The sequence below is a fragment of the Macaca thibetana genome, chromosome 7, assembly GCF_024542745.1.
Source record: "Macaca thibetana thibetana isolate TM-01 chromosome 7, ASM2454274v1, whole genome shotgun sequence".
NCBI lineage: Eukaryota > Metazoa > Chordata > Mammalia > Primates > Cercopithecidae > Macaca > Macaca thibetana.
The window spans coordinates 155,666,101-155,688,232 of NC_065584.1; the positions used below are offsets into that span (position 1 = coordinate 155,666,101).

Genomic DNA, 22,132 nt, shown 5'->3' on the forward strand with positions numbered 1-22,132 from the left:
TTTTAATTATGTGGAAAAAGAAAGGCAAGACACTTTTAAACATATGATGTGGAGCAACATCATTTCCCAAAGGATTTGTTGATGTTTTTGATACGTAACTCTGATTCCCCATCATTTTTACATTAAACTTTTTTGCTGGTTGCTGTGGCCATCAGGCGTCCCTCTGTGGGTAAACCTTCTTGCTAACCCTTATTCTGTGCCTATATCACTGATTCTGCCCCTTTACTGAAACCATAGCTTATGGTTCAAACATCCTTCTTAAGATATGATACATACTCATTAAAAACTTCATCATTGTCCCACTTCATTAATTCATCCAAGAAATATGTATTGAGCAGAGCGCGTGCTAGGCGCTGTACTAGATTTTGGATCTACTATAGTAATTGTGACAAATTTCAAGCCCTCAAGGATCACTGTGTTTAGTAAGAGAGAGACATAAGGCAACAAGTAATTGCAGTACAATGTGGCAAGTATTGTAATAGCAGTATGCACTCTTTTCATCAAGCCTTCTTTGTTTTAGTGGCACTGAAACTGTCCTTTGTTCTGTTCCAGTATTGATTATATAATCAACCTCAATGAGGTATAATCTAACTCAATGTATCACACAAAGTAAAATGTATGGAACTAATTTTTAAGTTAGTTTTTCCTATTATCAGCCTTCACCTTTCTAAGATTATCATCTAAGACAATTCATATACTACTACTCATTGGATATTTGATTTTTGTCACATAATAATCATTGTCTTAAGTGCTAGTCTGGTAGAAATCGAGCCTTTTTGTATTTTCTTGATTGCATATTCACTTAAAGTAGACTGATGTTATTACTCATCTTGTTATTGAATAAACAAATGTGTAGAAGGTTATCTGGTACCTCTGAAATAAGTATGATAAACAACAGAGTGGTGCTTTCTTAGTTTTATCCCTTAACATCAACACTGTAAAATGTTTGAAGATCTTTAATAATTCATTCAGTATACATTGTTAAAAGCTAATTACTAGGTTTTGCGTCCCCAAAGATGAAAAAATATACAATCTCTAGCCTCACTCATTATCTGGAATAATAGGCAAAATTGTAAGCATAAAATTGTAATATAGTTATGAGAAGTGTGTTCCAGGAGTGTACCAAAGACCATGGGAGCACAAATAAGAGTGAGACACTAATTTTAGTAGGGTCAAATAAATACTGGATGAAAGCAGAAATCCCAGAAGGAAAATGCAGAAACAAAAACCATGCTTTGTTTAAGTTTTGAGGTTGGGTAAAACAAATAGTTACATGTCTATTCACAAGGCAGAACATATGAGTTGGATTAAGATATTTCATTTATTCTCTAGCTATCATTTAGATAGCCTTATATAAAAAATGTGGCTTCTACCTTGGAAATAATAATTACCAAATTCAGTGCAGTATGAGAAGCAGGTGTGTGTGTGTGTGTGTGTGTGTGTGTGTGTGTGTGTGTGTGTGTGTGTATATATATATATGTGTGTGTGTGTGTATATATATATGTATAGTGTGTATATATCATATAAATAATGATTCCTTCTCACTATTTCTTATTTCAAAGTGAGGAGGAAATCTACACTGATTTTACTGATTATAACTATAGTATACACTTTAAAAATTTCAAAAACCATTGAAGTATCCAAAAGTAGAAAGTTAGGGTTACCCCCTAATACAACCTCTGAGAAATAAACTATTTTTAGCAGTTATTACTTGGTTTGTAAACATATTTTTATATGTATGGTTCTTACTATAGAAATACTAATTTGTAAACTGCACTTTTTTTCTAGTCAGAAAAATTTATAGATTGGGAAAACCTATCTGTATTGAAATGAAAAGATAACCATAATGTAGTAAACAGGTTGTTTTAAAACTAAAGGGAATATTAGTTATCTTTCATGGATAGAAATAATTTGGGTTTAGAGGTGATCTTTTTGTTCATAATGTGCCTCTTTTTAAATTAAAATATATGATTAGAATAGTACAAAACTTCCAGATAGTTTATTGAAAATTAGTCTTTAATGCTCTAGGTTTAATTATTGAAATGAAAAAAGAATATAAAATTGTGAAGAGCTTTTCTGACAGGTCATTATACTGTTAGGTATTCTGCATGATGTCTTTCATTTAAAATCATACTTTGGATTTTCCAGGCCTCTAGACTCAGGACTCAACAATGCTTTACAAGGTTTATCTGTCATAGACACATACCTTGTTGAAGTGGATGGGGATACACTTTCCCTATATGGCTCAGGAGCACTGGAATCTCTGGATAGGAATTGGAGTGTTCAAACGGCAGGAATGATCACAACTGTCTCCTTCACTTTCATAGAATTTGATGAAATCGTCCATGTGCTTCCTAAACTGAAGATTAAGTTTCCTAATTCTCTGGTAAATATTTCCTTTTAGTAGTATATTTGAATTGTTCTTAGTCAATGACTTGTGTGTTCAGGCCAAAGACCTGTTTTAACTTTTATTTATGTAGTTTCTATCTGGCAGGAAGATTAAAGTTTTGTGTTAATTTTCTTGAGCTAGGATTTAAATTAGTATTCATAAATGGCCTTGAAGTTTTATGTTAACATTTGAAATTAAATCTCAAAAAAAAAAACGATCCTTTGTGGAGTAGAAAAAGACTGATATAATTTTATTCAAGTTATTTATTTCTACTTTATAAAGGATTCACCTTAACACATAGCCTTATGTATTCACCTATTATACCTGGTAATGGTGAAATGTATATTTATTATATAATTTTTACGGTTGTCCCCTAACAATGTTGAAAATAATTTTAATAGCTCATTAAAATTACTTTGAGAAATTAGCCTTCCTCAATTATGGTGTCATTGTATTATTTAGTATGCATTTGTAGAAACCATGATTTCTATAATGAGTTATCTCTTATTATTGTTTTGTTTTTCTCTGTCAGCCAAGAGACTTCCCTCACCTGCCTTTTTGGTGGGTTTTTGTTTTTATTTTCACTTCATTCTCCCTAAAAAATATAGGGGTGGAGACAGTGTGTTTAGAAAAGAGCATCTAGATTCATAGACAGAATGCTTGCATTAACATTGCAGTTTTAGTGATTTGATTTTTCTGTAGCCAGTGTAACTATCCTACATAGTGTTTGGCAAGATACAAGTAATCACAACTAACTAGTTCTTCTCAGGAAAATTGGGGGGCCTGTATTTATAAAGCTCTGACATTTTCATTTCTAGTCTTTTTTAAAACATTTATTTAATGTCAATGTAAAGCACATAAAATCAATAATTCCTGAATCTGCATTATTTGATATTTATGTAACTTTAAAGAATGTTTGTTTATAAGTGAGACTGTCATTTATAGAAAGAGCCACCCAGAATTCAATATTGGATGGATTCCATCAATGGTGCATTGGATGAATTAAAGTTACGTAAGTTTAGTACATTCAGTTGATTTAATGTAATTGAAAACATACTTGCCAAGCCTAAAGTTTACATATTTACTTGGGGAATGATTAGTGAAGCTTTAATGTTAATATTTCAATATGGTTAAAATTAATGTTCCAATCTGTATTTGTGTTTTATCATTGCAGCACCTTAAATTCAAAGAAACAAATCTTGTAATGCTGCAGCAATTTAATGCACTAGCACAACTCCGTCGTGTTGACCAGTTGACAATTGATCCTCAAGGAAATCCAGTTGTCAATTTTACACTCTGGAAATACTATGTACTGTTTAGGCTAAGCCATTTTAGTATGCAGAAAATAAATGGAACAGAGGTAAGCTAAAAACTAGATGAACTATAGAATAAAAATATTCCTTCTTAGGGGAAATAGTTACGTTAAATGGTTAGAAATTTAAGTAACCATGATAGAACATTTGAGACATTATTTTTTTTTAAATATAGACATTTAAAATGTCAAAAAACCTAAGAATCTATTTTAAAACTTCCAAAGAACTAAACAAATTATAAAAATAAAATAGTAACCAGGTTGTAGTGAATGGCAAATGCTTATACTGTTGTTTGTAAGCATTCAGTGAAATAAAATGGTGGGGCGACAGTTAAAAATAAAAATAAAAAATAACTGTTTTATAAGTAATGTGATCTTTGTATTTTTCAAAGTACTTTGCAGACTGCGTGGTATGCAAGAGGGGATAAGGAAGTAAAACCTAAATGTCAACTAATAAGGGTCTTGTGGTAGAGAAAGGGAAGAATAAAATGGAAAAAAAAGAGGAGGAAGAACATGATTTACAAAAAGAAGAGATGAAAAGGAGAAATAAGCCAGGAAGAAAGATAAAAGAAAGTGAAAATAAGAGAAAAAGAAAATAAAATAAGTATAAGTAAATGTCTGGACTGCTTTGTTAATAGCTGGTAGCAACCACTGTGCCATGACTACATTGGGTAACTCAGGTCTGGAGCTGAATAGCTGGAAAATTATTAGTGAAAAGTTATTTTTAGATTGATTCTGCTAAGCTTGTCACAAGGTAATCCCCCAGCTACTCAAAAGCCATGTTCTTTTAAAATACTAATTTGGAAGAAAAGAGAGAAGCTATGCTTCTACCTCTACTGAATTTAAATACTCTTCCAAAGGAAAAAAAATCTTTAATACGTTGTTAGTCTTATTACAATATCTCTTGAAATTCGGAAGACCTCTTTATTGTAAGATTAACTGTAATCAACTTTCTGGCACAGTAACTGTATTTCCCTGCACCTGATACACTACAGGCAGATACTTAACTCCAAAAATTCAGCATACTATGAGGAGACTGTACATCTCTGGATCAATGTACAAGCAGCTATATGAAATTTGCATCAACCATGGTATTTCTATAACCTCAGAATCAGCCATCTGCTGAACATGTTGGGTAAATCTGAATCTTCAGATGACTTTTAATTTCTCCAGCTAGTTCTCAAGAGGGTTGGCTCAGTCTTGTGTATTCATGTATACTATTTGGTACTTCCCCAGAGGTGAGGTTGTGAGTCCCTGGAAGGACCTAATAATTAGTCCTAATGGTTTCTAAAGTTAGCTCAGACTGGAAATAGAATGGTTATTTTTACTATGGGTGAGTGATTCTCCCTTAATTGAGGTAACAAACCGTTACCTCAGTTAACCCTAAATAGTGTATTTACCCAGATATGGATCATTACTAGAAGAATACCCATTATTACCAAACTTTGAATTAGGAAGGAATAGTATAGTTATGTAAAGTGGAGAAGAATTAGAAAGAATTAGAAAGAACCAATATAATTTATTCTGATTTAAATTTCTGAAAATCCCAATGCCAGGGATATTTGACACTTTATTAAAATACCTAATATATATTCCTGTTTGTAAAGTCCTTGACCTTACATAGTAATATTACACTGCATTTTTACTTCTCCGTGTATAAAAAAAGAATGATATTGCTTGAGGTAGAATTAAATTGAATTATGAGCATCAAGAAGAAAACATGGAGTAGTGGCCTGCATTGGCCACTAGGTGACTATATTGGACCAAACACAACTTAGTTATTAGCTAAGGAAGGATTTGAAGTGACAGAAGTCTCCTTAACTGTTAAGATCCAGGGAAGGGAAGAGAGCTAGCCTGCACTGATTCATTATGTATAAAATGTTTGTGAATTATTGGTTTGTTTTTAAGAAAATGCCTGTGAAGAGTATTACAGCTAGTGTCAGGAACAAATTTTCAAAAGATCTAAAATTTAATTATACCAGGGTTTCTAAACCTTGGCTCTGTTGACATTTTGAGCCAGATAATTCTTTGTTGTGGGGGCTGTCCTCTGTATTGTGACATGCTTAACAGCAACCCTGGTCTCTACCCACTAGATGCCCGTAATGTCCAGAAATAACTAAATATGTCTCTAGACATTGCCGATTGTTCTGCAGGGCGCAAAATGGCTCTTGGCTGGGATCACTGAATTATGACCAAAAAACAGTATTTAAAATGTTAGCAACCCTATTTTGTATTAAAGAAAATATCCCCAGATAGTAATACAGGTACTGCTTTCAGCTTTTAGTACTTTCTTGGTTAATGTAAGAATGGGTCCTCGTAGGGTATACTTGTGACAAGTTATTCTTTTTGGGGATAAAGACTGATAGAATGAACGGGAGCATCCTTGCTAATTCAGTGAAGTTCCATCTCTCAGGAAGGGACAAAATTATCTCTAAAGGAGCAGGTATGTCCAATACCTTGGCTTATCTTTGATATATTATTAAAATGCATCTATCCCATTGACACTTGGGAATTTTTTTCCTCTAAATCATTCTAATCCAAGAAGCTATAGGATTTCTGGAAAAAAAAAATTACTAAAAATTGAAGTGTAATTCTCAGGAAAGACAGCTTCTAAATCAGAGCTAACTCATCACCTCCAATCAACTTCCATCATCATGAACCACAATTGTACATCTTCTTTTAACTCAAGAAAGAAAAATATCAATGAAAACTCTTCTTTCTACAGCACAGGAGAATGTGCTTTTGTGGGCTTACAAGATAATATTTAATCTGGATCTCTCTCTGGGATTATATTAGTTTTATCCAGCTAAGAGATGGTGTCATTTTTTTTACCCCTTTCTATCGTATCTCTTCAGGTGACACAGAATGATATGATAATGGCTGAAAGGCTCTTTGGAATCCTAGCACATGTAGCATCTTCTGAGTTACCCCAGTATCGTCTGATTTCCATTCTGGGTGATGCCAGGTAACCTTTAATTTTTATAGTTTTTTATAGAATCACTGTTACACTAGAAAAAGAAATAAATTCCACGTACCTCTTAACTATGCTAATTATGTGTTCCATAAACATGTATCCTAGACTGGCCCTATTGAAAGTGTTAGGGATATTAAATAAGATGATCCTTATTCTCATATGGCTTATAGTCTAATAAGTTAAAGATATACACAAGCAATGAAAACATAACGTTTCAGGTGCTATAAGGGAGGGCCGTAGGAGAGACTAACCACATTTTGGAAGAACACTGGGGAAGGCTTCACAAAGGAGATAACATTTTATCTAGTTCTTTGGGAATGAGTAGGAGTTTTCAGGTAGAGGATATGGGGAAAAGATATCTGCAAAAGCACAAGTAATTGTAAATAGCTGAGTATAATTGGAACATGGGATGATTATGAATAAGTGATAGGAAATTAAGCTAGAAAGATTGATTGTGGTCTGACTTTGAAGAGCTTTCCAATCCATGCCAAGCAAAAATGAAAACTTGTGTTTTGTAATGAAGCACAAGCAATCGTATAATTGGATTTACATTCTAGAAGACTGCCATTTGAGCAGGCAGAGGTTGAAGTAATGAAGATCAATCAAGTGGTTACTCTGTAGGCCAGGAGAGATTACGAGGGCCTGAGCCAAGGCAGCAAGATGGAGAAGAGGAAACCTGACAGAACACACTAACTGACGTGGTGGAGCAGGGATGAAGAAATAGTCAAGGATGGTTGACCAGCCATGATTCAGTTATAGATCATACAAGTCACTCTGGTTAAAGTAAGCAAGGAATTAGACATCTACAAAATACTTGAAAGCGTTGAGGAAGCAGTTTCTAGACTGAGCCTCCAGAGATGTCTCCCAGAATACCATAGAACAAGCCCACAAAGGAAACTGCCTCCTTGCTGTGGTCATGGAACACTTTGCTACAGTCAAGGACAACAGGAGACTGTTGTCCCAGCTGTGAGCACCAGGATCATACCACTTTAACTGTGCTGGGGATCAGGAAGTTCCCTACTCTGCTCCCCAGAATCTGGCTCCAGAACCATGTTACCCTACTATAATTTACACTAACAAAGTGAGTCTTTTGCATGCTACTCCTACTTCCCCACTTAGCCCAGTTCTGAATTTAAATCTTACCCAGGTGTATCTGATTGATGGAATATAAATCCCATCTAAAACCCACAAAACCATTCTGAGAAAAAAAAGGAGGCATTGAATTCAAGAAACAATGCCTACATAATGAAAGAAATCAGTAAAATTTATAGTTGTCTGAATAAGTATTAATGTATAATGTTAAAAAGATTAAATAACCTAAAAATAAAAATCCAAGAAAATCCTAAGAGAATGGAAGTTAAAGTTTACTTTCTTTCCCTGTTTAGGAGAGATAATAGGTACTAATTAAAAACAAAAATTGATGGAAAAATACACATTTGTGTGTATTAAAATATTAAGGGTTTTCATTAGGAAAAGATTAGATGGATAATTCCTAAACTACTAAAAGGAAAACGGTGATCAACAAAAAGCAGGAAGAAAAAAACAGCATTTGGGTTATCACCATAAATACTAATAAAGTCTTCTATTAATAGATACTCTCAGATTGAATTAAAAACATGTTTTATCAGAGATACTCTAAAAACCCCTAAAGGCTTAAAGCAAAGGGATGGAAAATGTATAATGAGCTAAATGCCAACAACAAACAAATACAGGAATATTAGTGGTTAATAATGATAGAATTGATGACACTAAAAACTACAATCCACCAGAAAATAGTTATGAAACAGTGTAACTAAGACTACAGCTTTTAAACATATCAACAAATAGAAGCATATATTGACAAATTTTTCAGTTATTGTAATAGACATTAATACGCTTCTCTCATAAATCAGATCAAATCAACTAAAATAAGAAAGACTATAGAGGATTTGAATAACATAGTTAACACGTTTTATCAAATAAATATACTTAAAATCTTGTGCTCACAACCTTATTCCCAGTTCAGAAAAAAAAACACATATTTTATTCAAACATCTATGGAATGTTTGTAAAAGGTGATCATATATTAAACTCAAAGTAAATCTTCAAGTATCTCAAAAAGCATACTCATACAAATCACATTTTCTAATCATAATATTATAAAATTAGAAAATAATGGGTCAGGATAGCCAAAAACTTATCTAGTTGGAATTGGAATGGGAAGTGGGGTAGACAGCAGATGCAAGCTTCCAGAAAACAAAATACAAATGCCTTTAAACTTAAAAAAGAGGATGTTTGATCAAAGTCATAGACTTTGAGATAACTTTGTGGGAAAAGACTAGAAATGTGATGATATGCAGCAGCAGTCCTCAACCTTTTTGGCACCAGGGACTGGTTTCATGAAAGACAATTTTGCCACGGACAGTTGATTTTTTCAAAATGCTTACCTCTAACTGTTGAATTGGAGGGAGACACTAGGATTCCAAAGTACATAGATACTTTTTACTCTATGTTTCTATGAACCTCTTGAATTATCTTCTTGCTTTTTGTTCTATCTCTTTTTTTTTTGTTTTTTATCCTTTTTTAAAAAGCATTTAAAAATACTTTAATGCTTTTGAATTAAAGAGGAAATTAAAGCTAAAATAATAAATCATATATAAATGAGTTTGACAATAAGAATACTATATGTCAAAACCTCGGGGATGTGACCAGAGCTGTGCTGACGGGAAATTGTATATCTTTAATGTAGTTGTTAAAAAACAAGAAAGATTAGAAAGTAATGAATGAAGCTTTTACTTCAGGAACCTAGAGAAATACCAAAGTAAGGCAAAATTCTAAAAATTGGAAAAAAGTTCATAAAGATAATAGCAGCTTTTAAAGAAATAAGAATTTGAAAGACAATAGTTAACCAATGAAAGCAAACACTGACTCTCCAGAAAATCCAAGAATTCAACTATTAAACTTTTTGAATCAATCGGAATGTATAACAATGAGGCCAGATACTAGATTAACATATCAAAATAATTAATATTTCTTCATACCAATAATAAGCTGTTGAAAATAGTATTAGAAAAAAGTACCCCATTTATAGAGGCAAAGAAACTATGAAATACCAGAAAATACACCTTATAAAAAGTAACTCTGACATACACAATAAAATTGGGAACAGGCCTGGCATGGTGGCTCATGCCTGTAGTCCTAGCACTTTGGGAGGCTGAGGCAGATGGATCGCTTGAGCCCAGGAGTTTGAGCCAGCCTGGGCAACATGGCAAGACTCCATCTCTAGAAAAAACACAAAGACTAACCAGGCATGTGGCTCGTGCCTGTGGTCCCAACTACTTGTTGGGGCTGAGGCAGGAGGGAGGATCGCTTGAGCGTGGGAGGCTGAGGCTGCAGTGAGCCGTGATCTGCGCCACTGTACTCTGATCTGGGTGACAGAGCAAGACCCTGTCTCTTAAATAAATAAATAAATAAATGAAAATACAATTAGGAACAAAAAGGAAGTTTAAAAATGAATATTTACAATGTTAACAAATTCCAAGACTTAATATTGTAAAGATGCCAATTTATCTAAATTAAATTACAAATTTACTTAATTCTCAATCAAAAATCCCAGTATGATTTCTCAGGACCCTAAAACAAGATACATTTTATATCTTAGAAAGGCATTTATCATCTCATGTTAATGAAAATGTTCTACTATACTTTCTCATACTTCCTGAAGGTTTATAACATGTAGCTCACATTTTTACAGTTTTATATGATCATCATATAGTGAAAATACATAAGCAGACGAGAATATATTTTCAGCATGTTTAACAAAATTTTTAAGAAATCCTACAAATTTAGTAAGAAAAAAGACAGTCGAGATAATAGAAAAAAAGGGCAAAACATATAAAGAGAAAACTCACAAGAAGAAATATGAATAGCCAGATAATGTAAGCCCAAACTCACTTGTCATCAGAGAAATACAACTTAAATTAAAATAATGAGATGTCATTTTTGCCAATGATATTAACTTAAAAATTTAAAAAGCAATAATATCAGTGACTTTTTAGTATTTAGGATGATGTACACTGTACATGTTGGTAGAAGTGTAACATGACTTTTGGTGGAAGGTAGTTTTGCAATGTCTATCAAAATTTAAAGCATACATATATTTGAACCCCTTAGTTTTAGTACTAGGAATATAGTCTATTGAAATACACATATGCACAAGTTATTTATGTAGTAGGCTACCATGCTTTATTGTTTGTAGTTACTTAACTTTGGAAAGTAAACAAATGCCAAATAATTGGTAAAACTAAGTATATCATAGTACTTCTACATTTACAGATGTAGAATCTATATGATACTATTTATATTATAGTAGATAATATGACTGTAAAAGAAGGAGGAGGAGGGGGAGAAAGATTGAGGTAAATCTCCTGTTCTGACATGAAATGATCCAGAGACAGTTCATTGAATGAAATATGGCATAAAACTATTTACATTATGACCCAATGTTATTTAAAACAACATAACAAATATGTAGACATAAAAATATGGAAACACAGAAAGGGAGTTGACAGGATGAACACCTGGGAGGATATAGATATGAGGAGTGGTGGTAGAGTAGTTGAAGAATGATTTTCAGGTTTTATTCTATGTCTGTACGGTTTGAAAAGAGTAGTTTTTGAGTTTTACTCTGTATATATCTGTATAAGATTAGGAATATATTGAACTTCTGTTTCTGAAAATGATGAGTTTGGTTGTTTTTACCATTCCTTGAGTTAAAAACAATACAAAATGCTAGACAAAATAAAAACCTTCATAAAAGTTTTGGGGAGCCAGGATGGTATAACATAATTACCAGGCCAGAATCTATGGGAAAATGAGAACATTGAAAATTAAGGTAGACACAAAGCTCTTAGAAACAAACTTACTTTTCCTGCTTTTACACACCATTCAACACTTCCGATGCCAGATATGTGAGGGGGTTTTCCCCACACACCAGCCTGGCAATTCAGCAGCAGACATCAGCTGGGTGCCCTCTAATTCAATTTAATTCGGACACTGCCTACCTGGAGATAGTGTCAGATCCCACAGGTTGAAAGATCAGTCCCACAAGACAGCTCCTCCCCACCAAACCCAGCCTCCCTACATCACATGCCAGTTGCAAGCACAAGTTGTGACCTGTGCTTCTGCCTGATCAGCTATAAAGTGAGATTCTGACAACCCCCTTCTTGGGGAGGTTCTATTAGTTTGCTTAGAGTGGCTCACAGAACACAAGGAAACACTTTAGTTACATTTACCCAGTTGTTATAAAGGATATGACAAAGGATACAGATGAACAGCCAGATGGAAAAAATGCATAGAGCAAGCCATGTGGGAAGGGGCATAGAGCTTCCATGCCCTCTCCAGGCATACCACACTTCAGGAACCTCCACGTGTTCATCTATCCAGAAGTTCTCTGAATCTTGTCCTTTTGGGTTTTTATGGAGACTTCATTATGTAGGCATGATAAATGAAATCATTGGCTATTGGTAATCAAGTCAATTTTCAGCTCCTCTCCCCTCCCCTGAGGTTGGCGATGGGGCTGGGGGTCCCACCCCTCTAATTATGCCTTGGCCTTTCCAGTGCCCAGCGCCCATCCTAAAGCTATCTTGCTCACACACCCCAGGTACCAGCCATCTCATTAGCATAAAAACATTCTCATTACTCCTGCAATTCCAAGGGTTTTAGGAACTTTTTGCCAGGAAATGGGAATGGAGAGAGTACAGGGATGGACAAAGACCAAATGTATATTTTATCATATCATAGAGACTGTTTGATCCAGAGGCATTTCAAGGAAACATACATTTTTGTTTTGCTAGCCTAGAACAGTAGAAATGATGGAAATCAAAGCCCAGGGCTCCATCTAAAGTGGTAAATATAAATTGACATCTTCCTAAGATTAAAATGAAACCCCAGTGGCTATACCATCAGGTCAGAAATAAGCCTACCTCTTCTCCCCACTCAGGAATTTCCAAGGAAAGTTGCCTTGATATGAGCAGAAAAGAGGAAAGTTGTCCCTAAGCAAATGTAAACAAAAAGCAGTCCTCATATAGATGTACAGCCTGAATTCATAACACATAGCTAGTTTAAAATAATATAAAAGTTTAAGTATCACTGTCTGTAAATATCTGGAAAAAGCAAATGTACCTCCTCTCTGGAAGAAGCTACTTTCACCTTGTCTCAAAGAATTCTCATGGCTAATTTTTAAGGGCAATTACCAGCATACAATGAAAATATAAATAACCAGTCACACAAGAAAATAAGACATTATGTAAAAGAACTGGAAGGAAAAAACAGACTACAGAAGCAGATCCATGAATACTTTAAATATTGGTATTATCATGCATAGACTATAAAACGACTGTGCCTAGTATATGTCATGATATACAAGATAAGCTTGAAAATATCTGAAGAGAATAAGAAATTGTAAAAAATGATCTGGCAGACATGAAAGGAAACCAAAAGAAATTATATAAATGAAAAATGTAATACACAAAGTTAAAATTTAATGAGGAGGTTTAACAGCTGACTAGATGCAGTTGAAAAGAGATCCATAAACTGAGAGACAGACTAGAAGAGATTTTCTGGAATGTAGTACAAAAAGGAAAGAAGATAGAGTATATGAGAAAGTGGCTACGAAATTTGGAGAATAAAGTGAGTTGGAAGGTTTAACATCTGACTGAAGTTTCAAAAAGACACAATGGAGAGCATAGAGTAGAGGCAATATTAAAACAGATAATGGCAAATATTGTTCAGAACTGATGAAATACACAAACCACACATTAAATAAGCCCAGCTAATCACAAAAAGGATAAATGAAAAGAAATCTACACCTAGTCACATCACAGTGAAACTACAGAATTCTAAATATAAGGTGAAAAGTTTTAAAACAACCAGGAAAAGAGAGGTTACCTTGAAAAGAGTGGAGATCAACAAATTGATTTCGTAACAGCAGCAGTGGAAGCCAGAAGATAGGATAATGATGTGTTCAATGTACTGAAGGAAATTACCAACCTAGAATTCTATGCACAGCAAATATGTCTTTTAAGAATGAAGGTGAAATAAAGATATTTGAAACAAAATAATAAAAACAAAATCTAAGAGAATTCCCATTAGTATTCTTACACTAAAAGAAATTATAAAGCTTATAATTAAGGCAGGACAGTGACCCCAGTTAGCAGGTCTGAGATGCAAGAAAAGCTAAGGAGCAAGGAAAGTACTAAATATGTTGGATAAGGCTAAATGAACATTGGCCATATAAATTAGGGGTATCCAATCTTTTGGTTTCCTTGGGCCACATTGGAAGAAGAATTTTCTTGGGCTACACGTAAAATACACTAACACTAATGACAGCAGATGAGCTAGAAAAAAAATCACAAAAAAAATCTCATAAGAAAGTTTACAAATTTATGTTGGGCCACATTCAAAGCCATCCTGGACCACATGTGGTGGCCCGTCAGCCACAGGTTGGACAAGGTTGATAGAGATCAACAGTAACAACATTTTGTGGGGTTTAAAAATATAAAATTAAAATACACTGCAACAGTAGTATATGTAGCAGGAAGGAGTAAATGGAGATATTGTATTTTAGGACCTTGTATTATCTGGGATGGAGATAAATATAGCGATTAACTTTATATATTAGTGGGTTAATGTTGTTCGTGTTGTAATTTCTGTGGTAACCAAATAATAAGCAAATATATAGCTTCTAAATTAGTAAGGTAGGCAAAGAGAAAACGAAAAATAGAACATGTGGATTAAGCAGAAAGAAAAGAAAATGGTAGATTTAAACATAAATAGTGGTATATCAGCATGTATGTTCCTATCACTACCAGTACTGCTTAAAACAAGAAGCATTTATTTTTTTCTTTAAGTCTATAGGTCAGCTAGGTGGATCTTCTGCCTTCAGCTGGGGTCCTCATGTATCAGTAGTCACCTGTGGATTGGTAGGCAACTCTGCTGATCTAACCTTGGCTCTCTCACTTGTTTGAGGGTTGGCTGGCTGTAACCTGGTCTAGGAAGGCCTTAGCTGGGACAACCTGTCTCTGCTACACATGGTCTCTCATACTCCAGAAATCTGCCTGGGCTTGTTCTCATGGCAGAGGCAGGGTTCAAAGAAAAAGAAACATGCAAGGCCTCTTGAGTCCTATGCTAAGAACTGACATACCATCATTTAACCCACATTCTTTTGGTCAAATCAGATAACAGAGCAACACTTAAGGGGCCTGAGAGTAGGCCTTATGTAGCTGTAAAATCACATTGTAAAGGACATGGATGCAAGGAAGCCATAATACAACCATCAATGTAATGAATCTATCTTAATGATAAAATGCAAATATACTAATTGTTCTGACTGAAATGCAAAGATTGGCCGGGCCTGGTGGCTCGTGCCTGTAATCCCAGCACTTTGGGAGACCAAGACAGGCAGATCACCTGAGGTCAGGAGTTCAAGACCAACCTGGCCAACATTGTGAAACCCCGTCTCTACTAAAAATACAAAAATTAGCCGGGTGTGGTGGAATGTGCCTGTAATCCCAGCTACTCAGGAGGCTGAGGCATGAGAATCACTTGAACCCAGGAGGCAGAGGTTGCAGTGAGCTGAGACCGTGCAGCTGCACCTCAGCCTGGGTGACAAAGTGAGACCCTATCTCCAAAAAAAAACCAAAAAAATAAAATGCTAAGATTGTCAGACTGAATAAAAAAATGAAGTTCAACTACATGTTGTTTACAAGAGATACATCTGAAATATGTTTACATAAATGTTGAAAGCAAAAAAGTGAGAAAAGATAAACTACATAAATACTACCAAAATAAAAATGGAGTAGCTATTGAGGACTCAATAGACTTGAAAGTTGAAAGTAATACTAGAAATAAAAAGGATCATTTCAAAATGATAATAGGTTCGGTTCACTAGAAAACTATAGGACATTTAAATTTGTATGCACTTATTAGCATAACCTTAAAAATGTATAATCCCAAAATTGATAGAACTACAAATCCACAATTACAATTAGTGGGAAGTTTTAATACATCTCTGAGTAATTAATAGAAAAAGGATATAAAATGCTTGAATAATGTGATAAATTTGACCTAATTACCACTTAGAGAACATTGCCCCCAGCAGCTACACATTCTTGTCAAGCATACATGGAACATTTTAAAAAATTGACCAAATACTATTCATAAAGCAAATGTCCAGAGATTGCAAAGAATTGAAATCACATGGAGCATGTTTTCTATTCAAAATGCAGTCAATCTTTAACCTGACTACAAAATGATAACCAGGAAATTTCCATATATTTGAAAATTAAGAAACACATTTCTAAATAACCCACAGGTTAAAGATAATTTCATAATAGAAATCTGAAACTACCTTGAACTGAAATATAATAAAAATACCCATTTCAAAACTTGTGGGATCAAGTTAAAGTGGTGCTAAATGGAGACAACCTTGACATGGGTGTAGTAGGAAAGAATAAAAGCTGAAAATGAATGCGCTAGAACACTTATCTCACCAAGGTAGCAAAAGAGCAGCAAAATAATCCAGAAGAAAGTTAAAGAAAAAGAAATGATGTTAAAACAGTATTAATGTAAAGTTGATTATGTGAAAAGACTAATAAAAATGATATAAGATGTATATAGGCATTACTTTTGTAATTTAAAGAAAATCAGTAAAGAAAGTAAATGGAAATAGGGGCCAAGATGGCAAATTAGCAGTAGCTGCGGTCGGAGACTCCCACTGAGAAGAACAAAATGGTGAGTGAATCCTGCACCGGCAACTGAGGTATCCAGGCCCTGTTATTGGGACTGACTGGGCATTTGGCATGACCCATGGAGAGAGAGGAAAAGCAGGGTGGTGCGATGGCCCACCTGAGAGCCACACAGGGCAAGGGGAGCTCCCACCCCCAGCAAAGGGAGGCAGTGAGTGATTGTGCTACCCTGCCTGGGAAACCACACTTTTTCCATGGATCTGTGCAACCCACAGATCAGGAGATCCCCCTCATGAGCCCATGCCACCAGGGCCTTGGATCTTAAGAATAGAGCTGTGCATATTCTCAGTGACCACTTGGCTGGATACTGCCTAAGACTACCGAGTTCCTCAGGGGAGAGGCAGTCACCATCACTGAGGCTGCCTGCTACCTCCTTGGGACAGATGCCATCACTGCAGCTGCCTGCTGCCTAAGATGACTGAGCTCCCCAGGGGAGGGGCAGATGCCATCACTGCATCTGACTGCTGCCTAAGACCACTGAGCTCCCAGAGAGAGGGGTGGCAGCCATCACTGCAGTAACCCATCCTGCTTACTAGGTGGGGCCTCCCTGCAGGAATTTCAGCAACTCCAGCCAGGGGTTTAGGGACAGAACTCTGATCTCTCTGGGACTGAGCCCCTGAGGGGCAGCCATAGTCTCCACAGATCAGCAGACTTAGTCTTTCTCCTGCTGGCTCTGAGGTATCTGGGTAGTCAAGACAAGTGGGATTCCTCCCAGTGCAGTGCACCCCTTCCACTAAGGGACAGCCAGAGTGCTTTATTAAGCAGGTGCTGGATCTCATGCCTCCTGAGTGGGTGGGACTCCCCCCAGCAAGGGTTGCCAGACACCTTATACAGGAGCATTCCCACTGGCATCATATTGGTGCCCCTCTAGGACAGAGGTCCCAGAGGAAGGAGCAGGCAGTTATCTTTACTGTTTTGCAACCTCCACTGATGACATCTCCAAGTGCAGGAGGGACCCAGGCAAATAGGGTCTGGAGTGGACCCCCACAAACCACAGTAGCCCTACAGAAGAGGGGCTGACTGTTGAAAGAAAGCAAACAAAAAACAACAACAACAACAGCACAACAAAAAAGTCCCCATAAAAACCCCACCCAAAGGTTAGCAGCCTCAAAGATCAAAGCTGAATAAACTCACAAAGATGAAAAAGACTCAATGAAAAAAACACTGAAAACTCAAAAAGCTAGAATGCCTCTCCTTCTCCAAATTATCCCAACACCTCTCCAGCAAGGACACAGAACTGGGTGGAAGGTGATATGGATGAATTGACAAAATAATGCAAAGAAGCCAAGAACCATGCTAAAAGATTGCAGGAGCTGTTAACCAGAATAACCAGTTTAGAGAGGAACATAAGAGGCCTGATGGAACTGAAAAAACACAAGAACTTCACAATGCAACCACAAGTATCAATAACTGAATATACCAAGCAGAGGAAAGAATTTCAGAGCTTGAAGACTGTCTTGCTGAAATAAGACAGGCAGACAAGATTAGAGAAAAAAGAATGAAAAGGAATGAACAAAACCTCTGAGAACTAGGGGATTATGTAAAAAGACAAAACCTACAACTGACTGGGGAACCTGAAAGAGACAGGGAGAATGGAACCAAGTTGGAAAACATACTTCAGGATATCATCCAGGAGAACTTCCCCTACCTAACAAGACAGGCTAACATTCATATTCAGGAAATCCAGAGAATTCCAGTAAGATACTCCATGAGAAGATCAACCCCAAGACACATAATTAACAGATTCTCCAAGGTGGAAATGAAGAAAAAAATGTTAAGGGCAGCCAGAGAGAAGGGCCAGTCACCTACAAAGGGAAGCCTATCAGACTAACAGTGGACCTCTCAGCAGAAAGCCTATAAGCCAGAAGAGATTGGAGGAAAAGCCATTATCAGCCACTGCAAAAACACACTGAAGTACAAAGACCAATGACACTGTGAAGCAACTACATCAACAAGTCTGCAAAATAACCTGCTAGCATCATGATGACAGGACCAAATTCACACATAACAATATTAACCTTAAATGGGCTAAATGCCCCAATTAAAAGACACAGAATGGCAAGCTGGATAAAGAGTCAAGACCCATCAGTGTGCTGTATTCGAGAGACCCATCTCACGTGCAAAGACACACAAAATAAAATAAAATGAAATAATAAAGGGATGGAGGAAAATTTACCAAGCAAATTGAAAGAAAAAAAAAAAAAAGCAGGGGTTGCAATCCTAGTTTCTGACAAAATGGACTTTAAACCAACACAGATCAAAAAAGACAGAGAAGGGCATTACATAATAGTAAATGGATCAATTCAACAAGAAGAGCTAACTATCCTAAATGTATATGCACCCAATACAGGAGCACCCAGATTCATGAAACAACTTCTTAGAGACCTACAAAGAGTCTTAGACTCCCACACAATAATAGTGGGAGACTTTAACACCCCACTGTCAACATCAGATCATTGAGACAGAAAATTAACAAGGATTTTCAGAACTTGAACTCAGCTCTGAATCAAGTGGACCTTATAGATCTACAGAACTCTCCACCCAAAAACAACAGAATATACATTCTTCTCAGCACCACATGGTACTTACTCTAAAACTGATCACATAATTGGAAGTAAAACACTCCTCAGCAAATACAAAAGAACTGAAATCATAATAACCTGTCTCTTGGACCACAGCTCAATCAAATTAGAACTCAGGATTAAGAAACTCACTCAAAACCACACAACTACATGGAAATGGAACAACCTGCTCCTGAATGACTTCTGGATAAATAATTAATTAAGGCAGAAACCAAGAAGTTATTTGAAACCGTTGAGAACAAAGAGTCAATATACCAGAATCTCTAGGACACAGCTAAAGTAGTGTTAAGAGGGAAATTTATAGCACTAAATGCCCACATCAAAAAGCTAAAAAGATCTCAAATCGACACCCTAACATCACGATTAAAAGAACTAGAGAAGCAAGAGCAAATAAACCCCAAAGCCAGCAGAAGACAAGAAATAACAAAGATCAGAGCAGAACTGAAGGAGATAGAGACATGAAAAACCCTTTAAAAAATCAATGAATCCAGGAGCTGTTTTTTTGGAAAAAATTAATAAAATAGACCTTTATCTAGACTAATAAAGAACAAAAGAGAGAAGAATGCAATAGACACAATAAAAAATGATAAAGTTGATATCACCATTGGCCCCACAGAAATACAAACAACCATCAGAGAATACTATAAATACCTCTATGCAAATAAACTAGAAAATTTAGAGGAAATGGATAATTCCTGGACACATACAGCCTGCCAAGACTGAATCGGGAAGAAGTTAAATTCCTGAATAGACCAATAACAAATTCTGAAATTGAGGCAATAATAAATAGCCTACCAATCAAAGAAAAGCCCAGGACCAGATGGATTTACAGCTGAATTCTACCAGAGATACAAAGAGGAGCTTTTATTCTGTACTTCTTTTTTTTTTTTTTTTTTACTTTAAGTTCTGGGATACATGTGCAGAACATGCAGGTTGTTACATAGGTATACATGTGCCATGATGGTTGGCTGCACCCACCAAACTGTCATCCAGGTTTTAAGCCCTGCATGCATTAGGCATTTGTCCTAATGCTCTCCCTCCCCTTGCCCCCACCCCCGACAGGCCCCAGTGTGTGATGTTCCCCCCCTGTGTCCTTGTGTTCTCATTTTTCAACTCCCACCTATGAGTGAGAACATGAAGTGTTTGGTTTTCTGCTTCTCTGTTGGTTTGCTGAGAATGATGGCTTCCAGCTTCATCCGTGTCCCTGCAAAGGACATGAATTCATTCTTTTTTATGGCTGCATAGTATTCCATGGTGTATATGTGTCACATTTTTTTATTCAGTCTATTGCTGATGGGCATTTGGGTTGGTTCCAAGTCTTTGCTATTATAAACAGTGCTGCAATAAACATACATGTGCATGTGTCTTTATAGTAGAATGATTTATAATCCTTTGGGTATATACCCAGTAATGGGATTGCTGGATCAAATGGTATTTCTGGTTCTAGATCCTTGAGGAATCACCATACTGTCTCCCACATGGTTGAACTAATTTACACTCCCACCAACAGTGTGAAAGAACTCCTATTTCTCCCCAGCTTCACCAGCATCGGCTGTTTCTTGACTTTTTTTTTGTAGAAATAAAAATATTTATTAAGCTTTCTAAAATACAGATATTTAAGATTTGATTGTATTTTAACTTTCCATTTTCATTTTTTTCATTTCAAAGAGAATTAATAAATTTAAGGCACCTTTTACTAAAATTACTATTACTTTTTTTTTTTCACTTTTCTAAGAATTCTTTTTTTTTTTCTTTTTTTTTTTTTATTATTATACTTTAAGTTCTAGGGTACATGTGCACAAGGTGCAGGTGTGTTACATATGTATACATGTGCCATGTTGGTATGCTGCACCCATTAACTCGTCATTTACATTAGGTATATCTCCTAATGCTATCCCTCCCCCTACCCCCTCCCCACAATAGGACCCGATGTGTGATGTTCTCCTTCCTGTGTCCAAGTGATCTCATTGTTCAATTCCCACCTATGAGTGAGAACATATGGTATTTGGTTTTCTCTTCTTGCGATAGTTTGCTGAGAATGATGGTTTCCAGCTACATCCATGTTCCTACAAAGGACACGAACTCATCCTTTTTTATGGCTGCATAGTATTCCATGATGTATATGTGCCACATTTTCTTAATCCAGTCTGTCACCGATGGACATTTGGGTTGATTCCAAGTCTTTGCTATTGTGAATAGTGCCGCAATAAACATACATGTGCATATGTCTTTATAGCAGTATGACTTATAATCCTTTGGGTATATCCCCAGTAATGGGATGGCTGGGTCAAATGGTATTTCTAGTTCTAGATCCTTGAGGAATTGCCACACTGTTTTCCACAATGGTTTAACTAGTTTACAGTCCCACCAACAGTGTAAAAGTGTTCCTATTTCTCCACATCCTCTCCAGCACCTGTTGTTTCCTGATTTTTTAACAATTGCCATTCTAACTGGTGTGAGATGGTATCTCATTGTGGTTTTGATTCGTATTTCTCTGATGGCGAGTGATGATGAGCATTTTTTCATGTGTCTGTTGGCTGTATGAATGTCTTCTTTTGAGAAGTGTCTGTTCATATCCTTTGCCCACTTTTTGATGGGGTTGTTTGTTTTTTTTCTTGTAAATTTGATTCAATTCTTTATAGGTTCTGGATATTAGCCCTTTGTCAGATGAGTAGATTGCAAAAATTTTCTCCCATTCTGTAGGTTGCCTGCTCACTCTGATGGTAGTTGCTTTTGCTGTGCAAAAGCTCTTTAGTTTCATTAGATCCCATTTGTCAATTTTGGCTTTTGTTGCTGTTGCTTTTGGTGTTTTAGACATGAAGTCCTTGCCCATGCCTATGTCCTGAATGGTATTACCTAGGTATTCTTCTAGGATTTTTATGGTTTTAGTTCAAACATTTAAGTCTGTAATCCATCTTGAATTAATTTTCGTATAAGGAGTAAGGAAAGGATCCAGTTTCAGCTTTCTACTTATGGCTAGCCAATTTTCCCAGCACCATTTATTAAATAGGGAATCATTTCCCCGTTTGTTGTTTTGGTCAGGTTTGTCAAAGATCAGATGGCTGTAGATATGTGTTATTATTTCTGAGG

The 22,132-nt window shown here is 35.9% G+C and overlaps 1 protein-coding gene across 5 annotated transcripts in view; it reads left to right on the forward strand.

Annotated features, from left to right (window-relative positions):
- Positions 1-22,132, forward strand: part of LRRC49 (leucine rich repeat containing 49) — a 168,754-nt gene that overhangs the window by 113,660 nt on the left and 32,962 nt on the right. For all 5 annotated transcript variants that reach the window (XM_050796297.1, XM_050796298.1, XM_050796300.1 and 2 more), the window contains 3 exons: positions 2,149-2,386; positions 3,564-3,749; positions 6,557-6,666. In XM_050796297.1, coding sequence (XP_050652254.1) covers positions 2,149-2,386; positions 3,564-3,749; positions 6,557-6,666 — 534 coding nt within the window. The remainder of the gene's footprint in view (positions 1-2,148; positions 2,387-3,563; positions 3,750-6,556; positions 6,667-22,132) is intronic.